This window comes from Melopsittacus undulatus, chromosome 5 (assembly GCF_012275295.1).
Source record: "Melopsittacus undulatus isolate bMelUnd1 chromosome 5, bMelUnd1.mat.Z, whole genome shotgun sequence".
In the NCBI taxonomy this organism is placed as follows: Eukaryota; Metazoa; Chordata; class Aves; order Psittaciformes; family Psittaculidae; genus Melopsittacus; species Melopsittacus undulatus.
The window spans coordinates 51437456-51459238 of record NC_047531.1 but is presented as its reverse complement, the minus strand read 5'-3'; the positions used below and the strand labels follow the sequence as shown (position 1 = coordinate 51459238).

The window sequence follows — 21783 nt, the reverse complement described above, 5'->3', positions numbered from 1 at the left end:
CAGCTGGACATTGAACCGTTGACCACAACTCTTTGAGTGTGACCATCCAGCCAGTTCTTTATCCACCGAGTGGTCCACCTATCAAATTGATGTCTCTCCAATTTAGAGACAAGGATGTCATGTGGGACAGTGTCGAACGCTTTGCACAAGTCCAGGTAGATGACATCAACTGCTCCACCCCTGTCCATCGTTTCCATAGCCCTGTCATAGAAGGCCACCAAATTGGTCAGGCAGGATTTCCCCCTAGTAAAGCCATGCTGGCTGTCAACAAGCACATTTCTCTTTTTCATGTGCCTTAGCATGCCTTCCAGGAGAATCTGCTCCCAGATTTTGCCAGGCACAGAGGTGACACTGACTGGTCTGTAATTCCCCGGGTCATCCATTTTCCCCTTCTTGAAAATGGGGGTTATATTTCCCTTTTTCCAGTCATCAGGAACTTCACCTGACTGCCATGATTTTTCAAATATGATGGCCAGTGGCTTTGCAACTTCATTCGCCAGCTCCTTCAGGACCCGCAGATGGATTTCATCAGGGCTCATGGACTTGTGTACATTCAGGTTCTTAAGATGGTCTCGAACCAGATCTTCTCGTACAGTGGGCCCAAGGTCTAGGTTTTCACAGTCCCTGCGTCCGCCTTCCAAGACTTGGGTGCTGCAGTCAGAGCCTTTGCCAGTGAAGACCAAGGCAAAGAAGCCATTCAGAACCTCAGCCTTCTCCAAGTCCTGTGTAGCCAGTTCTCCCGAAAGTTTCCGGAGGGGGCCTACATTGTCCTTAGTCTGTTTTTTAGCCGCTACATACCTATAAAATCCCTTCCAGTTATCTTTAACATCCCTTGCCAAGTTTAGCTCTAATTGGGCCTTAGCTTTCCTAACTTGGTCTCTAACTACCCAGACAACATCCCTGTATTCATCCCAGGCCACCTGTCCTTGTTTCCACCTTTTATAAGCCTCTTTTTTCTTGTGAATTTTTCTCAGCAGCTCCTTATCCATCCAAGGAGGTCTCCTGGCCTTCCTGCTGCACTTCCTTCTGGTCGGGATGCAACAGTCCTGAGCTTGTAGCAGGTGATCCTTGAATATTAACCAAGAGTCATGGGCCCCCTTGCCCTCTAGGGCTATATCCCATGGAACCTTGCTAAGCAGGTTCCTGAAGAGCCCAAAGTCTGCTCTCTTGAAGTCCAGAGCAGTGAGCTTACTGCACACTCTTCTCACTGTCCTGAGGACCTCGAATTCGACCATCTCGTGACCGCTGCATCCAAGACTTCCCTGGAGAGTCACATTTCCAACGAGCCCTTCCCTGTTGGTGAGCACGAGGTCAAGCAGGGCACCTCTCCTCGTCGGCTCCTTTATTGCTTGCAGAAGGAAGTTGTCTTCCACACAATCGAGAAACCTCCTGGACTGCTTGTGCCGAGCAGTACCGTCACCCCAACAGATGTCAGGGTGGTTGAAGTCCCCCATGAGAACAAGGGCCTGTGAGTGTGAGGCTTTTCCTATTTGTCTGTAGAGTTCTTCATCCACAGGTTCCTCTTGAACAGGCGGTCGAGAAAAGGTAGCATGTAGTTAGATTTCACAAAAAAAAAAAAATCTCCCCAAAATCCAATACAAGGAATGAGAGAAAGAAGAAATCCTGTATGTATAAGAAATCCTCCATTTATCACATACATCACTTTAAATTCACCTTTATGGTACACTCCCACAAAGCCTACCAATAAAGGGAGGTAAGTCCCCAGCTTTTAGAGGTCAGAGAGGGAGACCCACACAGAGATTTCAATGGGGTGTCTCACTGTTTTGCACCTTTTTATGCCATGCTCTCCTCTCCAGGAGGTAATTTCAACAATTTGGTATTTGTGCTCTTAACTTTTGCTGGTTTTTTACTCCCAGCTGAGTGCACAGCCTTTCCTAGGAGCACGATGAAGTTAGAAATGGATGACTATCTTTGAACATAGATGAAATATACACTGAACTGAACTGACACCCTCACACTATACAAAGTACTTCATCTCTGACTTCATCTCTGATGACTTCGTTTGTTATTTGGGCTAATTCCTTGAGTATGACCTCGCTGGTGCTCACATAGCTAAGAGATGCTACACATGTGTTTCCAGGATTTTAGACTTTAACTTATGTATTCAAAGGAGAAATGGTCTGTGACTACACAATTAGAGACTGATCTCACACATGCCTGGGGTGCCACACAAACCCTTAATTTTGACATCTCTTGATTTCTCTCTGTTTCACTCTGCAAAACTACTGCAAACTCTGCAAAGACTACTAAAAATAGTCATTGATGCTTGAAAATTCTAGGGAAGAATGGAGAGCATTTTTGAGGGAAGAGACAGAGAGGGATTACAATGAACAACTAAAGGCATAAAAAGCAGCTGTGGTTTCAGAAGACTTCCAAAGCACTCAGGACCCAGTTCACTGAGCGTGGCTTGCTTGCCCCTGCAGCTCTTTAGGTTCATCAGAGCACATGCACCTGAGAAGCACCAAGATCAGCCCCTATCCCTTTCCCAGCTCCCCAGGAACCCTCACCCTACTTCACCAGAGGAAGCTTTGTACTGGACAGTTCAGCAGGACAGGTAGGTATGGTGATTTCTTTTTCAGCTGTGTGTTTTATGAGTTTTGGGGTGCAGCAGAGAGGAGAAATAAAACTTGCTTCATGCTTGGCATGTGATTTTCAAATGCATGTAAGTTTTTCAGCTACATCTGATTTCTTCTGGAGTCACTAATGGCCCTGCTCTTCATTGCAGATTATTTCCCCTGCCAAATTTCAACTTTAAAGCTCTGACTAAAACCATGCTAGTTACAAAAGAAGAGTCAAAGAAACACTTTCATATATGAAAACCTTATTACTCTGTTTATTTTATTTTTAATTTTTCTAGAAGAAAAAACAGCCTCTTCAGGCCACATTTGCAGACACCTAAGATTACCCTGAAGAAGACTATGGAAAAGAGTGCTTTGCAGCTCTGGCTCTAGCAGCTGCTGTGCTATCAGTTTTAGGACTACAAAAGGAGCACAAAAGCCTATAAGGAGAGAAGTACGACAGCTTCTATTAACTGGAAGCCTACACCACTGTAAGCATTTTCCTTCTTGTCATTGCTTTTAATATGCACCCTCATAAAAGGGGTTATGAAACAGAAGAGCTTGTGCAGTTTCTTCTAACAAATAAACCTTTATTCAACACTTTGCTGTTACAGCAAAGAAAGGGTGCATGCTCTGCTCAGTGAGGACAGATATGTACAGAGCTCTCCAGTCAATGGCAATGTTGACTCTTGATTGAGATTTCACTTAGGTGGCCAGATCTTAAAAGCCAGCGTACCAAACAGCACACTGGTTATCTAGAATAAATACCCCAGCTGGATAATGAAAAGGTTGACCTGGAAGGGTAAGAAATGCATATTCCTCGTTAGCAAGACAGAAAAAGTTGGCATATGTTCACTCTGACAAAAGAAGGAAAGGACACCCCTGTACTTATCAGCATCCAGAGCAATATCTATACCCACCTGATCATACTCTGAAGCTCCCGGGTACAACGGCCAGCCCAAGAACAGTTCTGCAATGACACATCCCAATGACCACATATCGATTGCTTCACAAAACGGTAAACCGAGGATGATTTCAGGGGCTCTGCAAAGGAAGAGGTTAGAAAACATCAGCAACAGGAGCAGATCCACTTGGCTGGCATAGGTATGCCCACGCAGAGCACAACTTTCATTAAGTTGCTTGCTGCCAACAAGTGTCATTGCAGCTATGGAGCTCAGTGGTGCACTGGCCATTGGCAAAGTGCTGGCTAACCTAGCATTAGTTGGTGAATATTTATCCTTGCAAAAGAGTTGTCTGGCAGCATGTAGCCAGGAGATAGCCCTGTGTTTCACAGCAGTTTGCAAAGGAGAGAAGTACTTATATTTTCATTCAGCAGGTGGGAAAATGAAGCACAAAACAAATGGGCATTCAAAGCCATCCAACTAAGGCCTCTGCTTGAGGGTCTTGGGACCGAGCTTGCTGTCATGTAGAGGAACTGCGCGGACTCCCATGGTGAAGCTCAGTGGGCTTTACAAACAGCCAGACATTAAATAATCATTACAGGACTGGTATAAAAGGATTACTTTTTAAACAAATGGATGTAACCATAAAACAGAGAAATGACGTAATTAGACCTATTAGACCTACGTCTTTCCCTCAGAAGGAAGTAGCCAAGAAACCTTCACATCCCAGTCTGTCCCAGGCACCTGATTATATTTCCTCTTCCCTTCCAGCCCAAACAGCCAAAATGTGGTGGCACTCTTGCTACACATTTACTGCTGGCTTCAGTTGGTGCCCACTGAGGCACATAAGCATGAGCTCAGCTGAGGCAGGAGAGGACAAGGTAAAAGCTCTGCTTCAGCTCTCCAGAAGGATCCCTGGCTGGCATGTGGAGGAGATGGCCAAATAAGAAAACCAGCCTCAGCTCAGACTTCCATGGGACCTTAGGGCGAAGCTCATTTAACCTTCCACCCCGGTGGGAGCTGTTGTCACATCTCAGCTAGGTACCATGCAGACTGTGTGGTCAATGAGGAGACACCCCTGCACCCGGCAAAGGTGATTTGTCCTACTGCCTTGGGATGGTTTGAATCCTTTTCCACTGGTGGCAAAAAGGCCTAGAAGATGACGTTAGATGAGCTCCCTAAATTCCATCGGCCAAGGTGAGAGAACATGAATCGTGCCCCAAATGCTTTGTGTTCCAGAAGCAACTGCCATGTGGAAGAATCAAAAGTATTCTACAAATACTGAAAACGTTACACAAACCCACCTCTGCACACAAATGCTTTTCCTCACTTTCTTTTTGTGGAAAGCACAGACTTCCACATGTATTTAAGTGCCACAGTTGCTACTTTACAAAAGGATCATCTAAAGCTTCTTTCCTTCTCTTCTTGCAGATCTTGCAACACTTCTAAAACCCCAGCTTCTGCAGTCAGGTGACGTTAAACAGAAATAAAATCTCACTTTCTCATGCTTACTTTCCCATTGCTAACTGTTACGAAGAATGCACAGATGACAGATAAAAGAAAGAAACTCGCATTGCCTTAAAACTTTCATAATTTTAAAAATAGCCTTGGGATTTCTCAGGCCCTGATGCATATTTTGGGAATGCCTGGGGTTGACTATTGAGCAAATCAAGTGCCACCATCTAGAGCTGGAAATAGGACCTATGGTTCCCAGTTTCCCATCTGTCATCAGGATAAGATCTGACACTAGTGAGATCATACTAAGGATTACCAATTGCAGTGGAAAATATTATGTTTTAATCACACCATTACACAGACATGTGAAGACGAGTCTTTAGCCAAGAAACCATGCAAAGAGGGTAACTTTTTCCAAAGAAGCAAGCTAATGCCCTGTAGCAAGAATCCATGCCCCATCTTCAGTCTACAAACTTCCCCAATTTTGAATTGACTGGTAATAATAAAAGCCCCAAACCATCTGTTCTCAAAACAGCAATGCAGAATGTAAAAATTACAGGAAATTCTGTTATTTTAAGGTTAGGATGCTTAAGAGTCATGTCAGAAACTTTAGGCTAACATTAGCTCTTCTAGCTTCATCTGTGCTTGTTGTTCTCATACCCTCCTGTTCCTTAGCCTATTGTGACAAAGTTTTTATTCTAACTCCAATCTCTCCTTAGGAACAAGGGGTTAATTTTCCTCCTTTCCTCCCATTCTGTCATCCCTGCACACTACTCGACACCTAGACAAAATGCAGAGAGAAAAAGACAGCTATGGTGACCTGCATCTCATTACTATGTAAATCCTGCATTCAAAGCCATCTGCCTCTCGCTGTCTGCCTTCCACATTGTGAACGAAAATGTCCCTGGTCACTAACGGGAGCTCAGCCACGCATCAGCTGAACTTCAAATCCCTCCCACTAACCCAAGTGGAGGGAGCAGAGGGGTGGACTATCGATAGGATATTCCCAATGTGATTTTGTTTAGAAACCTCCCTGCTCATAAAAATCACTTGCACTGCTGTTATATGCAGCACACACCTCCTCCCTTCTCTCCCTACACTTACACTGCCAGCACCTCCAGACCCCTGCAAGAAGGGATGACCTAGAATTTGAGGTTCCAGAATCTCTAATTTTTTGCTGTCCAGTGGATTTTTCTTAAAGCTCCAGCTCTGGACTGCAGCAGTGAGGAGAGAATTTATTTTTTCACACACAAAAGAAGTTTTGCACCTCCACTGTTGGGAAGAAAAGCACAAAAACAGTGTCCACACCATTTAAACACATAAAACACAACTAAATGGGATGACATTCATTATATTAAACCAGACCTATCACTGTAGGAAGGGAAGGTGGTGAGACAGTTTTATTTCATTTTACTTTTTTTGGAAGCTAAATCAAGCCTATAAATAAGTTGCCATCTTTACCCATTCAGCCCCAAACAGATGACAATTTTGGAACATAGATGAGAACCCCTGTGAGAGAGGGGCCAGATCAAAGTGATATGGTGCTCTATGAACACCACAGCCAGTGTTCTCTGTGGCTTGCTCCCAGCCTTTGTGTCATGACTGCAGTTTTTTCCATGGAGAGGGAGTGGCCCTAAGACAAAAAGATCTTGTTAACTTGATTACGCAGTCCTTAAGACACCACAAGAATGGAAGGTATTGGACTCCACACAGGCTTCCACATTTTCAGCTAGTAGACACCTCCTGCTTGCCATGCAAGAGGGAGCTGGAGTCACCCCAGGAGGAGCCGTGGTCTGCCTGCCTGCTGGAACTCTTCTAATGGCCAACACCAAGCGCTTTGGTGGAGGATGCTAGGATTTACATAATAAAACAACTAGTCAACTAATAAAATGCTTTCTGAACCTCTGTTGGGTGAAAATTCCTCGGTATGCTCTGTTATGGATACATAGATCCTTCTGCACATAGACCTATATCTAACATGTGGAACTCCTCTCTTAACATGAACATGTCAATTTTTTAAGACAGGGTGAGATCCTGACTTCAATCACATGGAGTTCCACAGGCAACCTTCTGCTTTCAATAGCATCTTACCTCAGTTGTTTAAAGCCTGATTTTCCTTCATCAGATTAGGTTTAAATGTGTCACCTCTCACTTCATGTTAACATGGACTGGCATAGAGGTGAAGATGGAAGTGCCTGCATCACCTTTCTTTTAGAACAAACTACTTTTATATCCCTGCCCTGCTCCTCCTTGTTTGCAGCAGCATCTGGCTTCTCAGTGTTTCAATCTACTTCCACTGCCTGGCCCTACAACTCCCCTTCCTAACATGACTGACTGGAGACAGGCTGAACAGCCTAGAAACAGTTAAACATGAGGATATTCCCCAGACTTATTTTACACTATTTGCAGAATGCTTTTGCGTTCCAGTCTTCCCGGAGCCTAATATTTTGTTTGCTTTTGGAGTGACACAAGGCATTTCAGCAGATGTTTTATCCAGCAGATCCTCTGAGACACACAGTCCTTTCTCCAGAGGAGCTGCAGTTTATTTAGGACATAGAATTATGTAGAAACAGTTTGGTTTTCCTCTTCCAATGTTAACTGACTTTCGGTACTGAGCTGATCTGGCATAATGTTGTCTATAGTCTAGATCAAGTCCCTTAAATGTTCCTCACTCTTTTCTGCAGCCTAATCTAAGCAAGCCTGTGGTATCTGTACACTTAAGCACTTCATTGCTGGTCCACCACTTTCTACAGATAATTAATACATTAAATAACTCTGGTCCTAAAACATTCATGCAGTCCACTCCACAACTGACCCTTTTATGCCTAAAGGCACTCAGATTTAGCTCAGCAATACAAATGGTATAATTCTATTTTCCAAAGGGAAAGAAAACATTTCCACATTTTAGCCAGCTCTTATGTAGGATTTCTCCATCCTATAGCTGGTAACAGGGGAAAATGCCCTATTACAGTGTACATGTCAGAGTATTGCAATTATAAATCAGAAGGACATTTCACATGGCAGCAGGTCCTCCTGGACCAGCACTGAGGTCTTCAGAAGACAGCTCCATGGCTGCACGGGGAAGTGTTTTCTGTACTGACTATGCTGCTCGTTTTAACACAGACTCACCAAACCTTTTGATTCTGGTAAGGATCCTGTCTGAAACCATGCAAAGGCAGCCCACTGCCAGATAACTTGGTATATGCAGAAACATCCTTCTTTACTGATCTCTGCCAGTTTTTTTGCTGTGTATTCACAACACCCTCAGCACAGTAATTCCAGTCTCCATTATGAGACAAAGGGAAAACAGAAAACTTCATCCTTCTGTCCTTCCTCTCCTGCAAGCTTTCTTCAGTATCTCCCCCAAAAAGGCACTCCTCTTCTGTATGTGCAGGCACAACCTGCTCCATAGCTTACACAAATCTCACCAGCATAGACCAAAGATTTAGACCAGTTGCTACCAGCCTCGGATAGACTGAAGAGCCCTGCTAAGAGCCTGTATCTCCAAGGGAAAAGTCGTAGCCCACAATTCCCACATCTCCTACCCCCTTTCCCAGACCAAATTACTCCTCTGCCAGCAAAGGGTGACTTGTTCCTGGGCTGAGCACTGGGTCCAATAAGTTTCCCATCACCACGGAGCCTTGCTTGAATGTGCCTGGGTATACCAGATTGCTGCTCATGCTGGATGCTGGGGATCTAGGATGCAAGGGTCCCAATGCTGGTAGCACCTGCAGGTACCCAGAGGCAGAAGTGCCATTTCATCCTTTGCTTGCCCCTCACATATGATCCTGTCCTGCTTTCAGCCTGCTGCCTCTGGCAGAGTATTTACTTCAGCAGCCCTGCTTTGTGACGGGGTAATTTCATTGTCTGGTGTTTCTGTCAGGAAAATTAATTACCAGTCTAGCTCACTGGCTTTTTCACCCACACATCACAGGACATTAAAAACAAATGCCAAAAAAATTCATTTCTGCAGACTCGGATTTGGAGAGCTGGGTTCTTTCTGAAGTTTAAAACACCCCTGCAAGCTTCCCTCCTCAGGGATAATTTACCACCTCTGGTAGGGGCCTGTGGCTAAGCGTGATTGTCTCAGCAGAGACCTTCATGGACAAGTATATATATCAGACCAAAATATAACTCAAAACTTGATACTCGTTGGCACCTTGAGCACAGAGCGTGCCTGCTTCTTGCTTCAGGGTGACACTTCTAGAAGGTTGCAGGCAGCTGCAGATAGACCTGCAGTGATGCTGTCTGCTGAGCTGATACACACAGCTGCTGTCTCCTTCTACCTGTTAGTCTCACCTGACAAAGCCTGAACTTCAAGAAGCAGCAGCTTTCACATCTCCATCCAGAAAGCCCTGGGCAGATGCAGAGGCAGGAGTCCAGCTCCTTGGGGTGAGGAGGCATGCACTGACCAGCTGCATGCCCAGGGCTTGACCACTCTGTGCTTGTGCTCTCCCACGCACCAAGATAATTTCTGTGAGGAGGAGGAATTGCATTCTTCACCTGCCTCACATGGCGTTTTTATGCAAGTGATGGGACTCCATCCTCCTCCCAGCTGAACCCTTTCTTTGGCATCTTTATGGACTCTTTCTCATGCCTGCTCACTTAATGCTTCTGTATACTGTGAAAGTATCCAATTTTTACTATCATATACTGTAGCATTCAGAGTACCCTCAGTTAACAGTGATGGAGAGCATACAGCGCCATTTTTTGTCCCACTGCACCTCTCAGACCCCAAATAATTTCTTAAGTGTAGGGCTGTAAAAGGAGACAGGCTCATATTCTGGGAGTAAAAGGTTACAGTTGCTATTTCCCTCACACCTCCACCTCTCCACCTTCACGGACACCTGGAAGGGAAGCAGACAGGTAATACAGATGACCCCCAGACTCAAGGTCTTCCTACACTCTGTGGGCAGTTGCAGACTCCCACCTGTGAAGAAGCCAGCCATCAGGGCCAGAGCTTAACACCTACAGGAACCAACAGCTCCTGACAGTTTGCTCAGCCCATGTCCCCTGCAGTGGGCAGGACAGCACCTCCAGATCTCAGCACAGATGTAGATTAGATATGAGGAAGAAATTCTTTACTATGAAGGTGCTGAGGCCCTGGCACAGGTTGCCCAGAGAGGTTGTGGCTGCACCATCCACAGAAGTGTTCAAGGCCAGGTTGGACAGGGCTTGGAGCAACCTGGTCTAGTGGAAGGTGTCCCTGCCCATGGCAGGGTGGTTGGAACTGGATAAGTTTTATGATCCCTTTCAACTCTAACCATTCTATCCTGCATTCCTCCTGCACCCCTGTGCCTGGATCCTCAGCCGAAGCCCATACAGAAGTGGTACAAGTGCAGACTACTCACTTGGGCCTCAAAGACTGCCATGATCTCTGGACCACTGGGAAGCACCAACCCAACAGAATCGCAGCAAAGGACAGTTCTGGGAGTCAGGACTCCTCCCAGAACATGCAAGTCAACAGAGATATTCACAAGAGAGGGAAAGGGCCACTGAGGAACATCACCCAACCTATCAGAGGACGCTGTTTACGCACAAAGATGCTTTGGTTTGAGCTGTAAGGAAGAACAGTGCCTTAAAGGCCCTATTCACAAGCTCCTATTTCACAGGGCAAACACAACTACACCCATGTTCTGGAAAAGGCTGTGAGGGCAGCCAGAGCCACTTCCAGGGCTGCCAGCCCACCAGCACAGCCACCACTAGAGGGTAGCTCCAACACTGCATTGCTCACATTGCCCTCGCCCATCCCTCAAGATTAGTTTGCAACACATAAAAAAATATCTGTATCAGCTCAGAGGACTGGAAGCTGGATCCACTCAGCCTTCGGTGATGGTTTATGTTACACAACATAAATATAAACTGGAGGCTGGTAACAAGTGAGATACTGCAGGGGTTTATTGCAGGACCAGTTTGTTTAACATCTTTTATCACTGACCCAGGGGAGGAGGCAGAGTGCACTCTCGTCCAGTTTATGGGTGATGCCAAACTGGAGAGACCTGGCGATGTGCTTGAGAGCAGGGCTGCCACTCAGAGGGCCCTGGACAGGCAGGAAGCATGGGCTAACAGGGACCATCCGAAATGCAGCCAGGACAAAGGCTGAGTCCTGCCCCTGGGAAGGTTGAGCCCTGGTGACAATACCTGTGGGACCGCTCTGTAGGAAAGGCCGTGAGCACCTTGACTTGAGGGACAGTGGGCTGATAAGAGGACTCTGGTAGCAGCTGGACCAACAGCATCCCTGGAGAAGGGCCAGCAGACCAAGGAATGTGATGACTTACCTACAGCCACACTTGTGAGACCACATCTGGCTGCCATGCTCAGCCTGGGGACCCCAGTGCCTGGATGAACTGGAGCAACCTCAGTGCAGGGAGAGACAGCCATGGTGGAATCTGAGAGCAGCCTGCTACCCTCTCCACTGCCCATGGAGAAGATGGTGCCAGGCTCCTTGTTCAGGTAGGCGGCAGCAGGTGGAGATGACAAACTGAAACAGGGGAGGCTCCCACTGGGGACAGGGAAAACACCTCCACTGTGCTGATAGTGGAACCACCAGCACAGGCTGCCCTCAGAGACTGTGCAGTTGCTATCCTTGGAGGCTTTCGAGCCCAGGCAAGACAAAGGCCTGATCTTCATCCCATGACTGACCCCACCTTGATCAGCAGGTTGGGCTAAATGACTTTCCAAGGCCCCCTCCCACATGAATTGCTCTAACTTGATGCGATAAAGTAACTATATATTTGCCAATAGGAAGGTCACCACAATCCTCCTATATATAGGTAAAATATTACATAGCTGGGAGTGTTTTTTGTTTTGCTTTTTTTTCTGGGGGGAAGGGGGCAGGAGGCAGGTACAGGTCCCAAGTGGGATTTTTTTAAGCAAGTGATACACACATAGTTCTGTCTGTCTTTCAAGACCAGAGAGCAAGTTACACAAGAATTACTTGTGGACTTGACTGGCATAATTACTGAACAAGCCTCGGGAGCCTATCATTACTAAGGGTATTTAATAGCAAATCACAGAATCACAGAATCCGAAGAGTTGGAAGGGACCTCAAAAGATCATCTAGTCCAACCTCCCTGCAAGAGCAGGGTAACCTAGACTACATCACACAGGAACTTGTCCAGCCGGGCCTTGAATATCTCCAACATAGAAGACTCCACAACCCCCCTGGGCAACCTGTTCCAGTGCTCTGTCACTCTTACAGTAAAGAAGTTCTTCCTGATGTTAACGTGGAACCTCCTATGCTCCAGTTTACACCCATTGCCCCTTGTCCTGTCACTGGATATCACTGAAAAAATCCTCGCTCCATCATCCTGACACCCACCCTTTACATACTTGTAAACACTGATGAGGTCACCCATAGAATCATAGAATAGTTAGGGTTGGAAAGGACCTTAAGATCATCTAGTTCCAATCCCCCTGCCATGGGCAGATCATAAAAAATAGTCAAACTTATAGGGCCAAGTTCTCATTAATATTAATAACTAAATAATATTAAATATATATTATAGACCATAGGGTTACATGAGTAGTCCAATGTAACTTTCTCATTTACAGTCCAAGCCATTAATTTTCTTGCTCAAGGTATCATTCATTGATGATCACACAGAGTCTCCTCCTTTAACCAACTCTGTTCACAAGGATGATCTCTTCTTGTTCTCAGACCTCCACTGCAACCAACCTGTTCTCTTTATAGCTCTTCCCTTCATAATACAAATAAACTTCAAATATGCCTTAGTTGCCCCATCTTGAAAAATCCATTCAAAACACATAACCCATTCTGAGATCACTACAATAATTATCCAGTATTCCTTCCAAACAAATATAATCTAGAAACACCTTGGTTATGCTCTTACAGTCAATGGGAACAACTTCTAGCAACACCTTTACAACTTCTTAATCAGGCCCTTCAGTAGCTTTGGCCATGCTCCTGATATTGTACTGTTTCTTTTCACAGCTTTGTAGATACCATTCCCTGAATCCTCTTGGTTCTCCAAGAGCTCCCTTAGTGCGGCCTCTACTGAACTCTCCTCATGCTCCACACCTTTCAGTCTTCTTCTTTAGTCACACTGGCCTCTGTCCCTTCTCTTTCCCTTCCACCCTTCCTCTCATTTGCAAACACAAATTCAGCTATCCTGATGGATTACAACATAACACACCTTCTGTTCAAATGGGAATCTCAGCTTGTTTCTTGTATGTTTATGTGTGTGTTTAGCAAATACCACAAACTCATCATGGCTAAAGAGGATATCTTCATTTTCTTCCCAAGAATCTCCTGCTCATTATCATCTTTTCTTATGACTTGCGGCAGATGGTTTCCACATAGTGTCACTAATAGGCCATCCATAGCATTCCTCTCACCTGATGCAGGAACAGAAGCAGACCAAACTATCTGCCCCTTGACACTGCTCAAGGTGCACCAGGGTGCTGGCTGGGAAGGGTAAAAAGCTTCCAGAAGATGGTGTCAGAAGCTGACAGGGTGAGCCTGGACCCCAGAAAGTCACCCGCTCCCTCCATACACTGGCATTGGGCTGTCGAATGCCCGTGTCACTCCTGGCCTTAAGTGTTTGCCCAGCTTGTCTTACAGACCTCCCGTGGCAGAGCATCCATAAACTCTGCAGTGCCCCAGAGCACCTCACCCCTTGTAATTTTAAGGAATAATACAGCTGTGCATAGCTGACTTTATGTCATGCTTAATTACAGTTTGTTGTCAATCAGGCACCTATGTAATACATATGGGAAAATATAACTTAATACATCTCACTTGACTTTGCCTATACCCAACTTTCTGACAGGCTGTACCTCCTCCCTATCTTCACCCTGCCTTGGCCTCAACATATATTTAGTACCTGTAACTTTGCCTCTTTTTCTTTCCTGCTTATCTGTCTCCTGTTTCTTTTGCAGCTTTTCAGCTCTCTTCTTGCACTTATTGTGCATGAAGAAAGAGGTGGAAATCACGCACAGGAGCACTTAAACTCCCTACCCCATGGAGGGGGCTCACACCATGCACTGCAAACACAGCCCTGTGCTGCTACAGGGGTGCATCCACCTTAAAAATAGGGTGTCACATACTCACGTACCAGGTACCCTATTGGGATCCTGATGTTCACTGTCACCACCACGAGGCTCTAGGGAAAAGCCATCTCCATGGATTATTCCTGAAAGAGTTTCAAGTAAACCACACTAACAGACCCCAAACATTTGCCATTACTATGCACCTTTCCTGGGGTTAAGAAAACTGGATTCAGCCTTGAACAAAGCCTGGGTTTAAATGCGGAGGGAGGGGTCCCTGCTGGGAGGCTCTGCACCACTCTGTTCTCCTATACACATTGCATATATACATTCCATCTAGGCTAGGGCCTGAAAGAAAATCTCCTGCTCCCATCAGCAAGAGGGTGCGAGAAAATAACTGAAGCCCTGAGCTGGAGAAGGCAGCGCAGCTGTCTGTGGAAACAAGACAAAAGATTTAGAAACAGTCTCTTTTTCCCCCCTCTCCCATGTCAGGCTGTTTACAGAAACCAAGGGATGAAATTTTGCAGACAAAAACACTGAGAGCAGCCTGTCAGTCTCAGAGGGAGAGAGGGAGCGGCAGAGGGAGGGGAGCGTAGGCTTCTTTCAGGATTATGGATCATTGCTAAATTGCTCTATCAATTATTAAACCCATCACTCAAAGCACAGTAACCAAAATACAGCAGGATAAAGCCTTTCTCATCCACTCTCTACCAGCTGCTCTCCTCCTCCTAAAGCCAGGGGGGAATGAAAATTCTTATAGTTTATATTTTACAAACATCATTTTCCCTGTGCCTTGAAAATAAAAGCTTTTTTTAGGCAAGGCACAGTAGAACCAAGCCTGTGGCAGAAGATATTAAAGGAAGACTTGCCCTTTTGATTAACAGAGCCAAGGAATAAACCAAAATCTCTTAGATCAATATAATTTCTTAGCACTGACAGGTTAAAACATTTGTTGGTGGATAAATGAAGAGGCAGGCCACAGCCATCAACAGATGTTAGCTGCTACTTGCCTTTGCTGCTGGGTGGATCAAAGATCAGCGGCAGGGTGGGCATGGCCCCAGGAAAGGATGGGGCATGCATGGCCAAGTGGCACATGGTATTTGGTTTGGCCAGTGACTCTGCGGAGAGAGAAACTGCAAACACACATCCAGGATGCCAGAGGAAGCCCTGTGCCGGCAGTGCCAACAGGGAACCACACAGGGAGGAGTACCAGGACCTGACATACAGCCAGAAAGAGTTCCACGTGGCTATCAATGTCTGAATGGACATGAGTCTTCAGCAGCACTATATGCGCTTGCTGGAGACTTTTACCATATTCATCAGCTAAAGCAAACACATCCCTGAGTCCCAATGAGGGCACTGGATGCATCTAAACTTCAGCACACATTTAAGAGCTTTGCTGAATCTGAATCTGCTAGCAAGTCCTTGTTGCAATTGGGCTGGAAATCGTAAGAGGCAAGAAAAGCTATTAAGCCAAATAATGGAAAAGAAAGCCAGGTCCTGGGTCAGCCAGGAGACACACTAAGCTTGTCCCAGCCAGAAGTGCATCTTTGCACATCCCTTGAGGAAGCTCTCCTGGACTGATCACAGTCATGCTTATCTCTTTGGACTCAGAAATGCAGGACTCCATGAACTTCAGAGGGCACAAGGCTGAGCACCATGACCACTGCCCCCAGGGGTCATCAGCTCCACACTGACCCAGAAGGTCAAAAGCATGCATGGGGAGGGGGGAATATGTGTGATGAAACAACAGCTACATTCAGCACAGCATGACCTCTAGTTGTTCTCTGAAACAAAGGGTAATGCACTGGGGAGGGAGGAGGGCTGGGGCTTTCCCAGGTTATGGAATAAATCAGAGAATATAAAAATCATAATTTGAAAACAAAAGCCCTATCCATGCCAGGCAGTGAATGGATGAGTGGCAACGTATTGGGTGCAGAGTTCCCCTCAAGGAGGCATCTGATCAAGAGGGGAAGAATGCCATTTATGTGCTCCCATTCATGCCACCGCAATGAAAGCATGATTCTGACTCTGCTTTCTGACCCGCAGTATGCAATTTATGCAAATCCAAGCTGTTCTCGCTTCCCTCAGAGCCAAACATGCACCAATGCCAGAGCTGGCTCTAAGTTTTTGTTTTCCTTTTCAAATCTATTGTTTTCACTGTTGAATATTTAAGACCTTTTGTTGTTGTTGTTGCATTTCTTTGGAAATAATAATTAAAAAAATCCCATAGCACAGAGAGACAGACAAGACTTGACTCCTCATTTCCAACAGCCTCCCATTCTGCCATGCTCAGCTCCAGCTCCATCCCAATCCCTTATCGTTCCAGCCCAGAGCTCTGCCATGTATCAGCCAAATGAAGCTCCTCTTGTCTGATCCGTAACATTCCCTGAGACTTTTGTTCACAGCAAATACTGAAAGTTGCACCAAGCTGTGTGGTGGTTTTATGGGATTAGCCCGAATACTGAGCCAATTGTCAGTACAAGGCTCCAAAGGATTTCTATCCCTGGCAAACATGAATACAAACCAGACTCAGGCCACGATGCTAAGATTGGTTTCACAGAGCAAGTAGCAAGACTGAGGCTAAAATTACCAAATTATTGCAGCCTTCCTTATTTTTTTTCTTTTAATGATATCTACTGGCTGCTTTATTTTACTTTTAATTAGAAAAAGACAAAGACAAAAATAAAGTCCTTATCCTGCTTGCTCCTTGGAGAAAGGAGCATTGCCCTTTACTTATCTCTGAAAAGCCACACAGATTTAATATTCTTATTAGCAGCAACTATTTGTATTTCTGTAGCACGCAGAAATCCCGGTGGAGACCGGAGCCTCATAATGCTAGACACTAAAACACAACGTGCTAAGGGACTGTGTCTGCTCCAGAGAATTGATGATCTAAGACTATGTGTGGTGACAGGGGAACAGATTGGTGGAGCGGTCCGCCCAGGATCATACAGTGAGAGCATTGCAAAGCCAAGAAAAGAAGCGGGGTCCTTGTGAACAGTGTGCCATATCTATTAGGCCACAATGCCTTCTATTTATGGTAACTGGAAGCAGCAGTAATAATATAGGGATTTGAAGGTTCTTTCCAAAGAGATGCATATTACTGAGGCAAGGAAGACTTTGAGGAGAAATGACCTGTACATGTCACCCAGCAGGACATTGGCCATGTGTGTCCAGAGCAGCTCACAAAATCCAAGGTCCACTTCATTGTCCCACTTGGGAAGTTGCACCACCCTGCCTATGCTGTGTGGTGGAACTAGATGATCCATATGGTCCCTTCCAAGAGAAACCATTCTGTGATTCTATTACCTGTCTCACCTACAAAAAAGTTTTAGGAAAAGCCTGGGAATGCCTGCCCACCCACATATAGAGGAACATGTGGCTAGCAACAACACTGGCAGTCTGAAGCTGCCCCAGCTGGACATTCCTGTGGCAGAGAGATGAAAATTCCCACCTCAACTCAAGCCCTGCTAGAATCAATACAGCCTGTGGAAAGGGTGACAACAGCCCCCTGCACAAGCAGCAGGGCACAGCACCACAGAAGAACACCCCTCTTCCACAGAACTGCAGAAACACATCCACTCTGAATTTACCTTGTTCTGACTGCATTTATATTAAGGCTAACATCTGGAAGCATTAAGTAGGGCCCTACTGTACTAGGTGCTATAAAAAAACCAGTAAGTAAACAGTCCCTGCCCTAAAAAACTAGCAACCTAATTTGGGACCCTCATCATCCTGGAAATTCAAGCTCTGGGACTTGCTGGTCAGCATCTGCTAAGCTGGGATCCACAACCAAGCCTGCACAAAACACAGTCCCTGACCCACTGGGGTGAGCGTCGAGAGTTTGGATCCTGTGGCAAATGGGGACAGTAGGGAGCCCACAGATGGGAGCAGCTCCACTGGGAAACCCCATAGCAGCCCAGGCTACTGATATCCTGCTACTGGTTATGCCAAGAGTACAGTGAGGTAAGGCTTAAGTGTATCTGCAGGAAGGACAAATAACCATTCGTGCTGTACAAACAGTCCTGAAGGAACCATGATGCCTGTGGGGAGAAAGGCAACACTTCAAAAGGAAGGCTTTTAAAACAGTCTTCTGCAAAGTTCTTTCTTTCTTTAAAACCATCCCATGGAAAATTCAATTGTTCTCCAACGCATCTCTGTAGCAAACCAGGAGACTAAATTCAATCATTAAAGTGTGAAGCTGATGAATTTAAATCCATAGTAAGTGCAGATTTCAACACAATTTTAAGTAAGGAGTCGCTCCCAACACCTTCATAACATGTCAACACATAGTCATATATTTGTTTCTGGGACTCTTCAAATGTCTCCTTTTACAGTTCCTTTTTTTTCCCTTCCTTGCCAAAACAAATTCTTAAAGCTATAGTGAAGTTCTGAAAAATATAAACATTTCCCGCATGTGAAAACCTTAGGTGGCCACCACAGAAATGTTGCAGAGACAGAAAAATACCATGATACAAAAGAAACTTTTCCTCCTCTTTGCCATACACGAGGGCAAATTTGGACTGATTCCCATCTGATTAATTTTAACTTCTAATTTGTCCTTGGATCACACTGTGGTACGGATGTCGTTTCTTAATTTGACTGTTTTGCAAGTAGCCAGTACTGTCCTTGTAAAGGACGAAGAAATCCCCATATATCAGGAATGCTTTTGGCTGAGGGGAAGTTTGGTAATTATTCTGAAGAAATAAATACAACAATCAAAAGTACTTCCCAGGACATAAAGGCAAAGATCCACTCTTCTTGAAAGAAGGGGTTTTCTTAAGTACACATTAATATCTTTTATTATTGTGACTGCCTGTAACCATTTAGCCCTCTGCAAAGTCAACTGCGGAGTTCAAGAACATTTCCTGGCATTCTTCACATTTTTTTACATGTTGCAATTCTATCTGGTGTATATCACACGCTCCCCCTCCCAGAAAGCATGAACCAAACCGTCTTCCTCCTCATGGAGGAGTTCAGGCTTCATATCTAAACTTGACTGAATGCAGCTCTCAGAAACCTCATTGCTTGAGGGCTGTATTACAAATTACTGAAAACAAAGCAAGTTTGGCTTTGATAGGTAAACCCATAGTACGTTCAAGCATCAGGGGATGCAAATGAACCAACACCTTCCCTTAAAGATGCTTTCATCCGGGCCTGTACCACCAGCTGCAAGCCCATGAAATTACTGCTCCAGCATCTTGGATCTTCCCTGTCCCTCCACCAAACCTCAGTGTACACCTTTTGTTTCGTCACCTCTTCTACTACACCCTTCTCCACCTTTATCCCCACAGCTCCCCATACACCTATTTAGGTTGCTGGAAGTGGTCTTTTTGGTTTAACTGGGACTGTGACAGAGTTGGTGCCATTGCCTGCACTGCAATGGGCAGACAGCCTCCAGGCAAGGCAGGGGAGGACAAAAAGGGCCCTGCATGAGGCACAGCTCACTACCCTCCACACAATATACTACCAACACACAGCAATATTTAGGGTGCAATAATAAGGCAGTACATGAGTGCTTTACCAACAAACAAGACAGGGAAGGGAATAACTGTATTTCCTCTATTATTCTAAGGAGGGGTTCACTAAGAGGTTAGTGAGAAAACAATGTAGACCATCGATCACAGGGACAGCTAACCTAGAAAGGTTACCACATGTTCCTGCCTCATTTTTCACCTCTATAATTACCTCATCCCTTCTCCTCACATCCCACCCATTACCAAGCACCAAATGCAAACCACTGCTGCTTTATTAATTACCTATTTCATTTACACTCATTGTCACCGCCCCGCAACAAGCCACAAAGGCTGAAGGATGAAGTGGCACAACTTCTGTGATCCCCGCAGGGCAGTGTAAGGCAGCTGGAGCACTTTCCTGCCTTTCCTTCACCCAGCATGAGAAGCTGCCACCTCTCAGCAGAGGTCGAGGTGGAATGGAGGCAGAAGGGATGTGGGTCTTTACATCCCGCATCCCTTCATGAGATGGAGAAGCATGAGACAGAAAAGCAAGGTAGGGGCGTGCGAGGGAAGACCGTTTCCATTCATGAAGGGCTCAGATTTGCTTTTGCATCTTCATCCAACTGAAACAAAATGCCAATATTGCTGAACATACTTAGCACCTCCTGAAGTGAAATCCTACTCTGAACTGTGCCTGTCTAAAAACAGCAATGCCAGGCTCCTTGTTTATTGTGCCTTCCTGATGCCTGATCTGAATTTCTCTGTTTAAAAGAAAAATTCCTTTTTTCTCTCCTTTTTGCTACCTACTGCCCTGGCAAACCCAACCAGTGCTTCAAGAGCCACTCTGGACTCATTTCTTGCACATTAATGCGTGCAGACACAGGCAGTCAAATCAAGAGTTACGCAGGGCAGGGAAAGTGCAAGGCAATGATCTGAAGACAAAGAATTTGCAGGGAACTCGCTCCGTGTCTACACAAAGTACAGCATCACATTTCTGACGCAGGGAAGCCTGAAGGCCTTTTTTTTTAATTTTATTTGTTTTGGGGAAACCTAAAATAGCTTCCTTTGAGAACCTGGGCTTTGTAATCACTGTTTCTTCCTTCTGCAGTTTCTGGATCCAGGCTTTTCAGTTGTAGAATAATAGTAAATATGTTTAAAATAAGGATAACTCCTGCAGCAGCAGCAGTACTGAGACATACTTTAAGCCCTAGATCTGAGAAATATTTTCTGTTCTTGCTTTCTTCTGTCCCAACAGAAATTATAATTAATTCATGCTCTAACAATACCAGAATCATTATTTTCTAATTGTAACCATATCTGCAATAGAACTCCATGCTTATGCAAAGTAGAACAGAAAAAAAATACTGACAAGAGTGGAAAGCTTGCATGACAGAAGTCACGCAATGATACAAAGTTGTGTGCATCCCCTGTTTTGGAACCCAGGAAAGTTCACATCCGTTGAATGCTAATGAAGAGAGAATCATCCTGGAAAAGCCAGTACAAGTAGTCTCAAGAGGAAATTAAACACAGAAGTTCTCTTGAGAAGGAAAACCAGAGTGAGAGCTTTTACAGTGCCTCTGGGGCTGCTGAGCTCTGAGATGCTCACCTCAGGATCCCAACAGGTAGGATCGATCCAGAAAAACCAAGGAGGTATAGGCTTCTTCATGCTGACAAGGAAAACCAAAAGCACATCACCTGCAGCTCTCCAAGGTTAACTCACTGTATTGAATGTAACTATGTTCAACCACACCAAAACATTATAATGCATTTCCAAATATATATGAAGGTGCCAAAAAAAAAAATCACAGAGCATCAGCCAATTCCTAAAACTTTATTTAGAGTCATAGAATAGTTAGGGTTGGAAAGGACCTTAAAATCATCTAGTTCCAACCCCCTGCCATGGGCAGGGACACCTCACACTAAACCATATCACCTAAGGCTCTGTCCAACTTGGCCTTGAACATCACCAGGGATGGAGCATTCACAACTTCCTTGGGCAATGCATTCCAGTGCCTCAACATCCTCACAATAACTTCTTCCTTATATTCAATCTAAACTTCCCCTGTTTAAATTTGAACCCATAGTTCTAAGTTGGATCCACAACAGACACTGGAGAGGATGCTGGAAAAAAAACACAGTGGACCACAATGAACACTGCCTCCCATGTCTCATAGGTGCCATGCAAACCCTCTCCTTCTCCACATGCTACAAGAGCCAAACCCTTTCTAAGACAAACTCTCCCAGCTCCTAATGCCTACAAGCAAACATTGCACTCAGATGCACTCCCTCAGCCAAGTCCCCAGGAAAGCTGCATGGGATGGCTATTAACGATGACCTTCTGTCTTCAGCATTGACCATAGCACAGGTTCATGAGAGAAT

General features: G+C 45.2%; 1 protein-coding gene across 3 annotated transcripts in view; it reads right to left on the bottom strand.

The window, feature by feature from the left end:
• HIPK2 (homeodomain interacting protein kinase 2) overlaps positions 1-21783 on the bottom strand; it is a 135023-nt gene that overhangs the window by 32950 nt on the left and 80290 nt on the right. For all 3 annotated transcript variants that reach the window (XM_034063364.1, XM_034063365.1, XM_005150452.4), the window contains exon 3: positions 3500-3623. In XM_034063364.1, coding sequence (XP_033919255.1) covers positions 3500-3623 — 124 coding nt within the window. The remainder of the gene's footprint in view (positions 1-3499; positions 3624-21783) is intronic.